This window comes from Gymnoscopelus braueri (assembly GCF_963280865.1).
Source record: "Gymnoscopelus braueri genome assembly, chromosome: 8".
NCBI classification, from domain to species: Eukaryota; Metazoa; Chordata; class Actinopteri; order Myctophiformes; family Myctophidae; genus Gymnoscopelus; species Gymnoscopelus braueri.
The window spans coordinates 19,434,464-19,450,361 of record NC_137609.1 but is presented as its reverse complement, the minus strand read 5'-3'; the positions used below and the strand labels follow the sequence as shown (position 1 = coordinate 19,450,361).

The 15,898-nt window shown below is 40.9% G+C and overlaps 1 protein-coding gene across 2 annotated transcripts; it reads left to right on the top strand.

The window, feature by feature from the left end:
- The first annotated feature begins 1,467 nt into the window (after window positions 1–1,467).
- LOC308091213 (pannexin-3-like) lies at window positions 1,468–10,046 on the top strand. Of its 2 annotated transcripts, XM_080436656.1 has the most exons (6): window positions 1,468–1,536; window positions 2,032–2,223; window positions 6,355–6,497; window positions 7,521–7,735; window positions 7,960–8,711; window positions 9,109–10,046. In XM_080436656.1, exons 2-6 carry the CDS (start codon window positions 2,040–2,042, stop codon window positions 9,165–9,167), a joined length of 1,353 nt encoding a protein of 450 aa, XP_080292782.1. In that variant the 5' UTR covers window positions 1,468–1,536; window positions 2,032–2,039; the 3' UTR covers window positions 9,168–10,046. The 2 variants fall into 2 exon arrangements, with proteins under 2 accessions (XP_080292782.1, XP_080292781.1); XM_080436655.1 differs by having other exon boundaries at window positions 7,960–10,046.
- Window positions 10,047–15,898: the final 5,852 nt, after the last annotated feature.

The window sequence follows — 15,898 nt, the reverse complement described above, 5'->3', positions numbered from 1 at the left end:
GGATGCCGATTGTGTAACAATACTTAGCTGTTTCACTTAATGAGTCCTCCCAAAGTATGTTGACTAGTTTATATGGGAAGCAGAATTGTGAACTACAGTGAACATATACGACTTCCATAAACAAAATCATAGATAGTCAACTCAACATTAGTTCTGGTACCAATCATCATCATTGGTACTGTGATAGAATAGAGTTGTGTGTCATATACTGTATGGATAACAACCACATATTATTTTCAATTGGAAGATTTTGTATTATTAATTGCATCTTTTTTTTTTCAAGCAGTCACCTTTTATTATTCGATGCAAGGCTTGAAGGCTCACAGAAACATCCAAAGTAGCCATAGTTGCTGGAATACATTTTTGTTCCAGTAATAAGCTAATTAGTAAGTATGAACAACTGTCACATTGCTGTGTTTTCTGCCTTCATTTCCAAACCACACAGATGGGGTGCCATGTTGACATATCTCCCATTTCACATCCAAACCATGTTCATGTCTACCAGTGAAAATGCTAACCTGTTGAATTATTCCTGTGTCGACTCAATTTCCTTTTGTTTTCAGCCACTTAAACCCTCTAGACTTCGTAAACTGGACCTGAGTTGGCTCTGTACCTGGACTTTATCCATCTACAGTACACCAAATCTCTTCGCCAAAAATAGCTGATCGACAAGCTCAGCGTTGTGACACGTTGTGAGCTTGTAGATCTGCTATTTTTGCCTACTGTTCCCCCCAGAATATGGGCGCTGGGGTTCAAGCGGTTACAGTGCTGCATTTCACACGGTCAAATCCATGCAATATGAAATGGCAGCTGATGCATGAACAGCAACATGGCTTTCTCTGAAACTCTGACATTCACATGAACGAAAAGGTCAGACACAGCCTTTGCCTTTGCACGTCCATCATTGTACAGGATGCTGCTGCAGCAGCAGCTCTGAGGCTAAAGTGTAGTAAAAATAGGCTGGTGAATGACAGAGGCAGCAAAAGCCACTTGCAGTGGCCAAATAGTTTGAAGCAGCAGACCACAGCCATACAGCATGTTTAACTGAATGGGTGTGCGCACACACGCAGACATGCACATGCACAGAGACACACACACACACACACACACACACACACACACACACACACACACACACACACACACACACACACACACACACACACACACACACACACACACACACACACACACACACACACACACACACACACACACACACACACACACACACACACACACACACACACACACACACACACACACACACACACACAGCCCAGTGCTGCTCAGTACTGGAGGTCTGCTAACAGTGCCATCTGGGCTCCAACATGCTCCCAGATGTCCTCTCTTTAATTAGAGACAGACCTAGCTCGGCCGGGTCCAACCCAGATTCAACCTCTCATTTGACAAGGCCCTCCCTAAATACTTAAGGCCCTTTCCAACGGCATTCTGGTCCTTAGAGGAACTTACTGTAACTGTAACAGACTTTCGAATTGGAATCACTGATCAAAGAGTGGAGAACATAAGGTTAAGGTAAGGTGATGAAAGTTTTTTGTTCATGTTTTATAGCTTTTGAGTGATACAGAGCAATGTAATGCATTATGGAGAGGGAAATTATCTTTGGAATAATATTAATTTGGCAATTGTGATTGCTGTTGTGTTGGGTCACTTTATAGCAGCAGATTTTTTTTTAAAACATGGACAAAATGGCACTTGAAAAAACAGGTATGAGTACAGTACAGATTGCAACCCCACCACTACTGTGAATTAGTTAACCACTTTAAGCCTTAGCTATATATTTCCTTGTATGACAAGGAAATATACCAGCTCACAACACGTTGCATTGTGAGCTGGTAGATCTGCTATTTTTTCTATTTGTAAATTTTTGAAATGTCCTTGAAAACCTTTTTTTGAGTATTTCTTTTTCTTTTTTCTTTTAAGATTTTGCCTATAATGACATGGCCTAATTACAGTATGGTTGCCATGGTTAAAGTGATTCATGAAACAGCTCTCCTTTTCGCTGGACAGGCGTCAAAATGTCCATCGCCAGCGCGGCCGCGAGGGCCATGCTATCTGATGCCCTGCTCCAGGAGGGCTCTGGAAACAACCGCCTCACACACCTGGAGCTGGAGCTGCCACTGGACAAGGTCATCAAGTTTGTGTCAGTGGGCCTGCCACTGCTTCTAGTCTCCATGGCCTTCGCCCGCGAGGTCTCCCTCGGTGAGCAGCCACTTATTACACAGCTTTCAAATGTGTTTTTAATGTCTTTTTGATGAATAGCTATCGGGCAGAAACCTTGTATCTCCATAATTTAACTTTTTGTCCCCATAAATTAATGTCCTACTTTGTCGTACAACAGTGTCACGTGAAAGTGGTGAAAACAGCCGATCAACAAAGCTCGCGGCGCGTCGCAAATGCATGCATTATGAGCTTGTAGATCTGCTGTTTGTGCTACTTTTTAACATTTTGAAAGTTAAAGTGGTTAAGTCTGTCTGTGGGAACCAATGAAAAGTATAAGAGCTTGCGACTAAATAATATCTGCACTGGATCCAATGCAACTTTTCAACGTTTCCTGAAAAGTAGCCGTTTTGGACAGACAAGGTTTCCACCAGACAGCGATGAATATATTTTCTGTTCCATTCATCCCCACTCTTTTTTTTGCCCACACTTGCGTAGCCTACTGGCTTTGTGGTCTTTCTGTGCTTTATTTAGTGCACTTTCTGCATTGAAGTTGTCCTGTTGCCAACAGGACAACTTGACTGCAGAAAGTGGAAGTCCAACGACTAACAAGGCTGCTGGTCCTTGGACTTCATTCTTGCTTCAACAGAACTTATAATAAAGGGAGATATTGAGAACATAAACATGCACACATTATTCATGAGGCCTTGAATATTGAAATTAATATTTATGCACATCATCTCCTCCAAACTTAAAAAGCAAAGAACCCTATATTCTGTGGTCGTTGTGATGTGCAGTTCTCTATTGGGAAAGATTTATAATTATAGAACGCCGAAGTCTGACGTCATTTACACATCCTTTGTTTGTCTACCTGGTTCGCAGTTTTCCACCCCCGTTCTGAATCCCATAGACGTATTTAATATCGCGTCAAATAAGAACTGTGTTACAAAAATAAACACATGACCCTGGCGTGTTGACTCTTATGGATATGAAGCATCAACTGACGGTGAGAAAACGCTAATGTTACTTCCGCCGAATTAGTTACATTTTCGCCAGAAACAGACTGTATCAAATATAAGTGACTGACTATCATAAACGATAGAGAACCTCCTCCCTGACAATAACGCCGACACGCGGTGTTTATTTTTGGACCACAATTCTTATATGAGACGATTCTAAGATGACCCAATGTTATTCTCCATAGAGAAATTACTTCCGCAAACCTGGGGATGAACGAGTCACGTCAGGACTTCGGTGCTCTATAGTCTAACAGTCTAACAATAGAGCTTGAGAGCCAACTCAATGCTGACTTCAGCATTTGTGAATATAACAGGTCCTTGGGAATAAGATACTTTTTAGCTGAGCCGCAGCGCATTACAAAACTACTGTAATGGCTGTGTGTTTATTTATCTGTCAGTCTGACTCTGTATGTCACTCTGTCTGCAAATGTGTCCACCAGAGGGCGCTGAAGCGGCTCAACTATGCTCCTCAGGGCTACCTTGCTTTCTGTTTAGCAAATCCTTACTTGGCTGGCTTGCTTGCATGTATCATGTAGTATTGTTTTCATTTCATTCAAAATGAACAACACTATCCCTAAATAAATACATCAGCCCTATCTCTTTCTAATGGCTAATTTATGCTAGACTGAAAATAGCAGATCTATAAGCTAAGTAGGCATTACATTTGCAACATTACAACGGCAATTCTCTGTTCGCGAGAATCGTACAACCAAGTATAAATCAAGCCTCATACACACCACAATGTCTGCCAAAGTCTACAGCCAAGGAGGCTGACTCCCTTGACTTTGAGTTAACTATCGTCTCCCCCCGCGGCACTGGTCCACAATCAGCCTTCGCCTGATGCTAATTGCCATGGGATGATTGAGAGCGGCGTTCACTAACACTGGCGCTCTGTAATTACATGCAAGCTCCTTGTGCGGCGGCTCCCTCTATTTGAGTCAAATGAGAGGATGTGTTGATTAACCAGAGAGCGTGGAACATGACGCGGTGCTTCTGGGGAACGCAACTAAAGTGATGGATCTTGGCTGCATAATCTTTGGCGGTGTCAGTTTCACACAACAGCCCCTGATTGTGCTGACTGGTGTCTGGCTCGCTCGCACCTGGCTCCTCAGCCAAGATTTTTGTACAAAGCACAAAATGTGAGGATAAAATGGAAATGTTAATTGAGAGTGGGTGCATGAGACAGGAGGGTGGCAGAGATTAAAGCACACTTGCCTATGCCAAATCACTGAAACACGGACTGATTCCTTTTTTAAATGTTTTTTTATCACATGTTGATGTCAACATAAATGTCACATGTACTCCCTCACATGCATGCCTGCCCTGACACAGTTACCAGTCACTTCTTTTCAACTGACAGTGAGGAATTTCACTGTGGAAGAAGCATAATGCATGTGGAGGTTCATGCTATCTCCACAGCCACAAGGACACAATCCCCTGCTGGGTTTCCATCTGAGATGACAATAGAAACAAACCCGGGCCTCCATGGTGGTTCACAAGTGTTTCACCTCTATGCCACCCGGATACCCAGAGAACAGACAGTCCACAGTTAAAATGAAGATAAATTGTCCTAGATTTGTTTAAGGATAAAGGCTCTATGTGGCTGCCAGTAAGGGCTGACAATGAATGGCATCTTGGTGACAACTTGGCCCTCTTCCTGGGCAGATCTTTCATCTGACTGCCCCTCTCCATTAACCTATGTACATAAGCCTTGGCTGCCAATAAAATCAGTGGTTGGTGCCTGCCAAGATGTTAAATGAGCAATTCCCTGTACCTAAAGTCCCTGATGAGAGAAGCCTCTTCAGAGCTGTACTGAAGATACACTATACTAGTGTATGGCCTGTAAAATACCTGCAAATGGCCTGCATACAGTATAGTGATTATACTCTATGCAGGCCATTTGTTTATTGACAACTGTTTAGATTTATGCTACTACTCGTCTCAATTAGGATCTGTTAGTATTGTGCATTAGTATTGTTATTAGTTGTTCATAATTGTACTGTCCGCTGACATGAGACAAAGCTAAATGTAAATGTTTATGGCTAACATAAGCATAGATATTTAAAGATGGTTCATTGCAGATCTAGCTGGCAGTGAGCCTGCTATTGTATATGTTTTTAAACTTGGCCCCATCTCTCTGCCATGCACCTTTATAATTAACACAGTTTTGATATCCTCATCAATAATAACAACAACATGTTTAACCATACTACGTATACCACTTAAACAATAGTTGATCGGTGTACCCCAGGGCCCGATACTAGGTGCCCTCCTTTTTTCCCTCAATAAATCCCAAATATCTTCACTGAAAAGACACAATCTACAAGCGTACAATATGTCGCTTTGCGTGCATTTTGAGCTTGTAGATGTGCTAGTTTTGCCAAATGTTTCCCCAGAGAAGAGGGATGCTAGGGTTCATGTGGTTAAACAAATGCTTGAAACATTGTTAACACAAAATGCCTAAATTGTAAATTGTAAATGTCTGGACCACAGATTGACAGTAATGTGTTTCCAATCCATATGTGATGTGATACAGGCTGTCCTTGCATATCAACACTACACATACTGTACACTCCAACACATGACACACATACAATGCATTTGACCATGTAGTTTCCTGTAATGAGTTGGATGGGCTGGATGAATCATCTGCTGATAGTATGTTTGTGCTTTTAGAGAGAGCTGGGTATGGGTATGTGTGGTGGCTGCTTGTAAAATATAGAAGCACCGTCTCCTCCTAAAGCTCTGAAGTGGAGGGGCCACACCCATGTGTGTTGCCTCCCAGCCTCTCAATGTAGTAGCTCCACCCGTGTGAGATGAGAGATGGGTGTGGAACACGGCTTCAAGTGGTTGGACCATATGTAGCTAAACCAAGGTGAACTAAATATACAGTAGAGAAGGTCAATTTTGGAATCGAGGGCCCACAGCTTTTAAATGCCAGGTTGCCATTTGAGAACATGTGATTTCTCTTGCTATGTTCTGTTGTAATGAAAAGCAATGGAGATGCACAAGTCCATATCATAGGGCAGCTAACATTCAGTACCGCACACTATTCTGCAGTGTGTGCGTATAAATAAGTACTCTATGCATGGAGCTTAGAGGAATTTATATCAATATCAATATCTAATGTTCCACATATTTGCTTATTCTCCAGGGCCACAGATAACCTGTTTCCCTCCAAGCAACTTCACAATCAAGCAGGCCAGCTACATAGACACATACTGTTGGGACTCCCTCATGCATCACGAGTTTGACACCAATGGAAACTTTGAGGAACGTTCTCTCTGGGTGCACAAAGTAAGTTGAGAGATTGTAATCAAGTTCGTTTGACTTTGTTGTTTAGAAGGAACACTTTGGAGTTTCTGCTATATTTAAATCAACAGACACTTCGCACAACAGCTCGAAAGAATTAGCTGGTGCATAACAACAGCTAATCTTCCTAGGATCCACACTAATTATTCGTTTGAGTTGCTGCTTGTCTTGTCAGCGTTCATTATATTTTGTTGTGTTATATTTTGCTGCATTATTATACTCTCCACTTTTACACTGTCAGAGTTCAATTAACACTTTAGAATGTACTGTATGTACAGTGTATTACTGTAGGGTGGCCGATGGCGATGGAAGTCACACTTGGATGTACAGTACTCAAACTAATTGGACTCAGAGCTAGGTGTGATGTGAATACACACAAATCAGTCATCTCCACACACATTTAGGAGAGCCTCCTAATGACTCGACATGTTTTATGTCGAGTCACTTATTTCGTTGTGGCTAGCTACCATGCAGTATAGGAAGCAGTGTGTTGATATACTGAGATATAAATAACTTAGTTCTAATAGAAACTTCGTGTCATCTGGCCTATACCAGCCTGTAGCAGTCACACTAAAGGAAAATGTTTCATCGTGATTTAGCTACCCTAAAACAGTTTGTAATTATAGGGTGGCTACACTTCCAAACTGTTCTAGGGTTGCTAAAACATGGTGAAACATTTTCCTTTACTGTGTGGACAGAGAATGACTACAATTTAAAACACTGAGGTAAGCCTCCAGAAGAAAACCGGACCCTCCGTTCTCTGCCCTTTTGTTGCTGAAGACGTTTCAATTTTTCCAACTATTCGGTCTGTGAAACAATAAACCTGACATTCTAGATGTGGTGGTTGAATGTGTAATAAGCAGTTCTACAAAAATACGTTTTGGATGATGAATAATAGAATGTGTAACTCCCTGTTTTTCACTCCCCTCCTCACTCCCTTTTCTTTTCCTTTTGTTTGTTTCTTTTCTTTTCTTTCCCCCCCATCCCCCATTCTATCCATCCTTCCAGATGTTCCCTTATACTCTCCTGGCCATGGCAGTTCTGATGTACCTGCCGGCTCTCATCTGGCGCCAACTCGTCATGCCCACACTGGGCTCAGATCTGCTCTTCATCATTGACGAGCTTGACAAGTCTTACAACCGCTCAGTCCGAATGGCCCAAAGCATTTTGGACATACGCCAGAACACCAAGAACCCCCTCACTTTTCAGGCTGAGCTGGAGAGGTGAGAGTGCCTCAAGGCTTAAAGTGGATAGAAAACGTTTTGCCGTTGCCTGTCACAAAGTTACGTCCCCAGTTCAAACAATGCTGCAGTCATGGGGGGGATAAATAAATAAATCAGTCTTAATAGAAGCGTAGCTTCACCGGCATAGAGGGAGATTGGCATGTGTACAAAATTATAAAAAAATACAGAACTCATCTTTTATTATTTGTTTTTGTTTTTTTCAGGGCTAAAAGGAAGCGCTACTTTGAGTACCCCCTGTTGGAGAGATACATGCAGTGCAAACAAAACTCCTACTTCTTGGTTAGCATGCTTTTCTTGCGTGGCTTCCTGCTGCTCACCTTCATGACCGCCGCTTGCCTCTACCTGACCTACTTCCACCTCTCTGCCTTCCTGCAGGATGAGTTCAGTTGCTTCGTTCGCACGGGCATGCTGCGCGACCAGAACTGGATACCAGAGCTGGTCCAGTGCAAAATGACCGGCCAGCTGGTCTTCCAAGTCATAAGCGTTGCTAACGGTGCCGTCTACGTCCTGTTAGGTCCCATTGTCCTGTTTAGCCTGGTGCGACTCTTCGTCTGGGACACCACCTTCCTGTCTGTGTACGAGGTGCTTCCAGCCCTGGGCCTCATCAGCGGCCGCAAACTAGGTTGCCCGCTGAACGACCTCAACGTGCTGCTGCTCTTCCTGCGTGCCAACGTAGTGCATCTGAAGTCCTATGGCCAGGTGAGGGCGTTGTGCTCACTGGCACCACCTCAGGTGGGAAACAGTGGTCCGGGGCAGGGCCTGAGCCAGATGCTCACGCAAGAAGAGCTTGAGGAGCGTGAGGAGGCCGCGCTGGAGCTGAAGGAGGAAGTGGACGAGGCCAGAGAAGAGGGGAAGCTCAACCTTGTGGATATCATGACCATCCTGGGGGCAGCTCAGGGAAAAGTGGTCAACTGCAGTGAGCAGAGGCCCCTTGTGGAGGAGAATATGACCCTCGGTACCGTAACTCTTATCTACACTCTCAAACGCATTCTGCTAGTGGCCTGTTTTGTCTACATCATCTGGGATGTCCAGAAAATTATTAAGTGACTGCCTTTTACAGACTACACTTGCAGGCTATAAACAAAACAAACAAAATAGCATCTGTAGGAAGACTAAGTGGGTGGTACTCAAAGAGTACAGTAGTAAAACATTTGTAAATCAGAAGCACTCTACCACACGTCAACTTGCGCTTGATGCTCACAAAACTGAATATTCTTCTCCCTTCACTTTTAAATCAATATGTACAGCCTTCATTTCTAAAAGAGTCTTTTGAGAGCAATGGTGTAATGTAGGAAAACAGGTAGACTTTGTGGTACTTCCCCGCCCTAACTGCCCTCTTTGTCTCTTCACAGAGCCAAACCACCAGGGGTACCATGAGTTGAAGGAGACTGCACCATTTAGTCATTACTAGGCCTCCTATGGACTGAACAATACATGTGATAGCAATCGGGGAGGTGGGGATCTGTATCTACAGTAGGCTACTGTAGTCACTAGACACAATGACTTTGGAAACCAATGAAGGTTTTTTTGTGACCTGAAGACCAAAAGCCTCTTTTAGAAGTACAGGTAAATGCTTTGTGGCAGGGGGTGCCAATGGGTTTGACATACTGTATTCACTTTTATATGTATTTTTTTTTAAAGAATTGATACCTCTGAGTTCATGTACTTGTCAACCACTGCAGATATAACCACCGAAGATTAAGGCTGATTGATTGATTGATTGATTGATTGATTGATTGATTGATTGATTGACTGACTCATTGAATACTTTATTAGCAGTTTGAAAACAGCACTGCAGTACAGTGTTTTTCTGTTTCATCGTTAATTTCCATACATTTTCATGAGCAGGTGCACAACTAATTCCTTAACACAAACATTCTGTGATTCCAAGGTCAATATTTTTAACCTTAACCTACCTTATGATGCAAATACATTTCATTTCGATACGAAGTAACAGGTTGGGATTATGTTGTGCAATGATAGATAACTTGAAGTTATTTTAAATAATAAGACCTAAAACATTCCAGGAACAGAGTTCTGCAATTTATTGAATGCCCAGATATTAAAATAGGATGTGAGTGGTCAGTTTTCTTAGTGGTTGACTGTGCTTGTAATAACAATAATACATTCTATGAAAATGAAATCATCCTTAAAGCCTTGACTTCGTTTAACTATTATTTACCATAGTAGTAGTATTAATTTAACTAATAATATTGTTTTTGTCTTTTTGTAAATGATAAGAAAATGCATTGTGCATCTGTGGTTATTAATAAATTACATTTTTACAGTATGCTGTGTCGCCATCATTGAGAATAAACATACAGTTGACAGCTATGTCAAAGGTTAAAGCCTCACTAGGTAACCTTTTTTTATGAATAAAATGTAATTTTGTCCAATCTGTACGATAGAGAATGTTAATACAATATAACTTATCCAATTGGGGTGGATGTATTTTGTCTCCCTGCTCTTCTATTGAGACATTTAGATCGTGTCAAAGGTCATGTCTCACCTAGACACAGGATCTGACACAATTATTTACGTGATGATCAAGACTCTATTTATCCCCTGAGCATGCAGCCGGCTCTATTAGCTCAATGGTAAAAAAAATACAAAACTGCTCCCAGATCTGTTGAACCACCTTGCCACCTCCCTCACGGTTCACCTCCTCCCATACCCATGCTTACCACCATGGTGGATTGCAAATTGAATGTAGCTAAGTTTCTCTCCCTGTGGCTATATATCATTGTAGAACTAAATTAGAACTACATCATTGTAGAGCTAAATTGTTAAGTCATTAGTAAGGCCACCATAGAGCAACTTAAAGCAAGTGAACTCACTTGACACAAATGATGCATGTTTCTCTCCTAAAAACTTCAACCTACGTAACTTCAAAACCTTCAAAGAAGCCTACCTTTCTACCTTTCTGCCATTCACTGCTTTAGATTGCTTAGAAGAGGCCAACACTAAAGAAATAAGTAAATAGGTTTTACAGTAAATGTACCACACCATATTACTCTTTTCACAGCATCACAAAAGCCCATTCACGCTGCTGCACAGGAGCATTGAACAACACACAAAGTAAATTACACACACACACACACACACACACACACACACACACACACACACACACACACACACACACACACACACACACACACACACACACACACACACACACACACACACACACACACACACACACACACACACACACACACACGTCTTCCTTCTACATAGTAGATGCTGAACACATCAAACACACCTTGCTTTGATGACAGCTTTGCACACTCCTGATATTCTTTAAATCAGATTCATGAGGTAGTCACCTGGAATGGTTTTCTACAGCCTCAGAAACCACAAATTAACCTCAGAGGGGCACCTCAGATCAGAGCCCACAAAAACAGACTTCTCAGAGTTCAAGTAGCAGACACATCTCAACATCAACTGTGTGAATCAGGCCATCATGGTCAAATTGCTAATAAAGCCACTAATGAGGACGGAAAATAATAAGATAATTGCTTGGGCCAAGAAACACAAGGAATGGACATTAGACCAGTGGAAATCTGTACTTTTGTCTGAACTCAAAATTTTAACTACTTTGCTGGTGACACTGTTGGTGATTTATTCAAAATTCAAGGCACACTTAACCAGCATGGCTACCACTACAGCATTCTGCAGCGCCTAGCCATCTCATCTGGTTTGTGCTTAGAGGGACCATCATTTGTTTTTCAACAGGACAATGACCCCAAACACGCCTCCAGGCTATTATAAGGGCTATTTAACCAAAAAGGAGAGTGATGGAGTGCTGCGTCAGGTGACCTGGCCTCCACAATCACCCGACCTAAACACAATTGAGATGGTTTGGGATTAGTTGGAACAAAGAGTGAAGGAAAAGCACCCAACAAGTGCTCAGCACCCCTGAGAACTCCTTCAAGACTATTAAGCTGATTGAGAGAATGCCAAGAGTGTGCAAAGCTGTCATCAAAGCAAAAAGCTGTGTACTTTGAATGATCTGAAATACAAAACTTATTCTGGTTTGTTTAACACTTTATTGTTTACTAGTACTACTTAAATCCATTGTGTTCTTTCATAGTTTTTATGTCTTAAATTGATCTATAATGTAGAAAATAATAAAAATAGCACAATGGGGGTTGTGGGTAATAAGGGTGTGTGGAAAATAAATGTGTAAGAAATATATAGTTAATAATAAATCAGGTAGAAAATAAGTGAAGCATTGTAGATGCCAGATGCAGAGCAATCAAATGCCTCGACAGCAGTCCAATTATAAATCCAATAAATAATTGTAATTTTTTTCTGCAGTTGTGCGGTTATTTGGATTGCATAGTTTGAAACTGCAATTAATGGGCCTGTTATGGGTTCATGTTTTACAACCAGATCATTATTCAGCACAGGCATTTTGATCTATCAGATATTCTCTCTGTTGAGCTAATGACTGGCTGCTTTTCACACAGCAATATTATGGACAGCTCTATCCTTAAATAACTCCTCCAAATCTCTACCATCTTTCATCATGATGTATCACCCCCTTTCCACACCATGCTGGACTGAATCTGAGGAGCAGAAATCTGCTGCTTGGCAGTCTTTTACTTATCTGCATAATTGCTTGTTTTTTTTTATAGAAGGGCAGATATAATGCAAAGGGCGTCAAGAGGAAATGAGCTTAATGTATCAGACAATGGTTTATGACGACGTGTTTGACTCTATGGTTTGACTGCAGCTACAGCTGCAGGCCACTTGAGGGCATTATTGAGTCGTGTTTGAGGGGCAGCAGGAGTTTGTTTTGAAGTTAAGGTGCAATATGCAGTTGTGGAAAGAGTAGGCTACTCACATTTCTTTGCTTAAGTAAAAGTATCAATACTGCAATGCAGAAACACTCAGTTACAAGTAAAAGTCTGGAATTCAAAATGTACTCGAGTACAACTACAAAAGTATTGGTAACAAAATGTGCTTAATGTACCAAAAGTAAAAGTACTCATTATGCAGAATGCCCCAAGTTTTCAGATGTATAAAATCTATTAAAATCTATTGGAAAATAATGTATGGGCCTGAAGTGGGTAATGTATGTTTTGTAATAATAATACAAATCTACAAAGTAACTAGTTACTAAATTTTTCAAATAATTGTAGTGGATTAAAAGTACAAATTTTGTCTCTCAGATAGTGGAATAGATGTAAAAGTATAGAAATTTGGAAATACTCCAGTAAAGTATACATTTCTCAAAATTGTACTTATAAGTACAGTACTTGAGTAAATGTACCACTGGCAATATGTGTACGGCTGCAACCCTATCTCCTCCATGACTCCAACCTAATGTCTAACATTAGCTTCTGACATGACACCTGAAGTTAGCTCCTCCAGGTATTATATTCTGAATCCTGCAGCACGTCAATTGTTACGTTTTGTCACCAAAACAAATGACAACCCCGTTTATGTGTTAATCACTGAACATGAACTAACTGTTGGAGCCAAAATACAATTTCTGTTTATTTTGTTTTGTTTTATTTAATTGAATTGAATGGTGTGGCCTTGGTAATGACTACGACGTCATGTCAAAATCACAGACAGTGGGTGGTTGCTGTGGCAGTGATTATAGGCAGGTGTGCAATGTTAAGAGCCACACAGTTTTCGACTGTGTTCAGGTCTTTGTCTTATGAGTCATCTCTATGGATTTAATGATAAGATACAACAAGCACCCTCTGGACACAGCCCTGAAACATGACTGTCATAGCCTACTTGTGACGAGCGTCATGTGAAGCATGGCTACCTCTGGACATTGAATTAATTGCACACGTCAAACTAAAGTCAACCCAGTTGCCCCTCGCAGTAGTCCCTAAAGGTAAGTCTCTACATGAACTATAAACAATCTTTCATTCAACGGGATGCGGGTCTTCTTCCCCCCGCCGCCAAAACACACATTAACCACTTCATGCTATAGGCTACATTTCGGTTTGAAAATAGCGTACAAGCTCACAATGCATCGCAATGTCACACATTGTCAGCTTATAGATCTGCTATAATTCTGCTCAAATTATGTTTTTGAGAACTTGTGAAAACTTGTGAAATGGGACATTCTGTATAATGAGTACTTTTACTGTTGGTGGTACTTTAAGTACATTTTGATGGCAATACTTTTGTACTTTTACTCAAGTAATTTTTAAGTTCCAGACTTTTACTTGTAACAGTATTTTTACATTGCAGTATTGATACTTTTAGTTAAGTAAAAACATTTTGTACTGTCCACTGTTTGTCCACCATATGGAAGTTTGGTCAAAATGTCAACTCACCATTAGTTTCAGTAAGCTTCTAAGCTCGCTACTCAAGGCCTATTTGGCTAAGAGTTTATGAAGATATTGTGAATTACATGACTCTTGCAGCTCAAAAAAAGTCTTCCAATTATTTTGTTTTCTTTTGTTGTTAACTCTTGGGTGCTGCAAGGATCGACCTTTAATGGAGGTTACTTTGTGGCCAACCAGTCCTGACCAGCATAATTAAAATTTAAGTGAAGTTGTAACTGCAAATATGAACACTGTGTTTTCTATGTTGGGGTCTTATTTAGAGGGTTTAAAGAAAGCTGCAAGCAGGCCAGATGCTTAAAGGGATATTTCACTTTCAAAAAAACGTTGGGTCATTTTATCGTCTACCCAGGCTTTTGTGAGCCCCCCAGACCGTTTTTAAGTTGCTTGATTCATTATTTAGAGATTTAATATTCATTTTATCAGACACGCCCCCTTCCTATACAAACCCATTATAACTTCAAACTCAATTTTTAACATGTTAGATTCATCAAAAACACCCGTCCTTGGTTCCTGTGACTCACCCTGCCCTCCTAATACGCGAGAGGGCCGTGTTTTTTTCGATTACTTTTTTCATTTATTTTAAATATTTTTTTGAAAATTAAAACAAATAAATACGATTATAAAATAAAATAAATGAAAAAAGTTATCGAAAAAACACGGCCCCTCGCGTATTAGGAGGGCAGGGTGAGTCACCAGAACCAAGGACAGGTGTTTTTGATGAATCTAACATGTTAAAAATTGAGTTTTAAGTTATAATGGGTTTGTATAGGAAGGGGGCGTGTCTAATAAAAATATCTAAATAATGAATCAAGCAACTTAAAAACGGTCTGGAGGGCTCACAAAAGCATGAGTAGAAGATAAAATGACCCAAAGTTTTTTTGAAAGTGAAATATCCCTTTAAGTTTATCAATGCGGTGAGGACCTAGAAAACAGGTTGCTGTGGTGAAATGTGGTGGAGGTGGAGGATGATTGTTATTGCTGAAACATGTAACTTTATAGTTTTGTGGGACATAATATGCTATATAGTTGTTAAAAAGTTACATAATAGTGCTGCTTTAAGTGATTATTACATTTGGTGAATCACTATGGCAAACTTTTGGAACTTCAAAGACACTATACAACTCCATCATCATGACTCACACAGTATTGATATGCTGGTGAGCTGCCTCAGGTGTCAACTCAAAGTACAACCATCCCCAACTAGGACGGAGAGTGTCAGACAAGGGGTTGACATTGTCACTCAGCACTGTCACTTGTATCACTGATAACTGTGCCCTGAGAGGTGCAGATATTTTGCTCTCTGGTGTACTTCGGCAGGAGAACAAGAACATAGTAGCAGTAATTCTCAAAGTGGGGTGCAGGGACCCTCAGGGTTCCTTGAGGGGGGTTCCAAATGGACCTTTACAGGTCTGTAACGGGGGTCCTTGAAATGAAAGGTTTGAGAGGACCAGTGTGGTAAAGCACAGTGGACTTGGTAAGGTGAAGGTCATGTGGGGGTCCCCTCATTTGTGATCCATTCTTTGGTTTCCTCCTTTTCTTTTCCCATCAAGGTTTCTTTTCTCCTTGGGAGTTTTTTTGTTTCGTTTGCTAAAACATGTCCCTTTAAATTCCTTTTCAGACTGTAGCAGGGCTTGCTACAGTATACAAATACACTTTGTTGTTCATTTTGATGCTGCATGATTCCTTGTTTCAACTTTCAGTATGCATATCATACTAAAAATACAATTAATGTTCAATTTTCTTTTATTTATCTTTCTATGTGTCTCCTTATCCACCATAAGTACATTGTTGCTGCAGTTCTTCACATACTGTAACCTGTGTG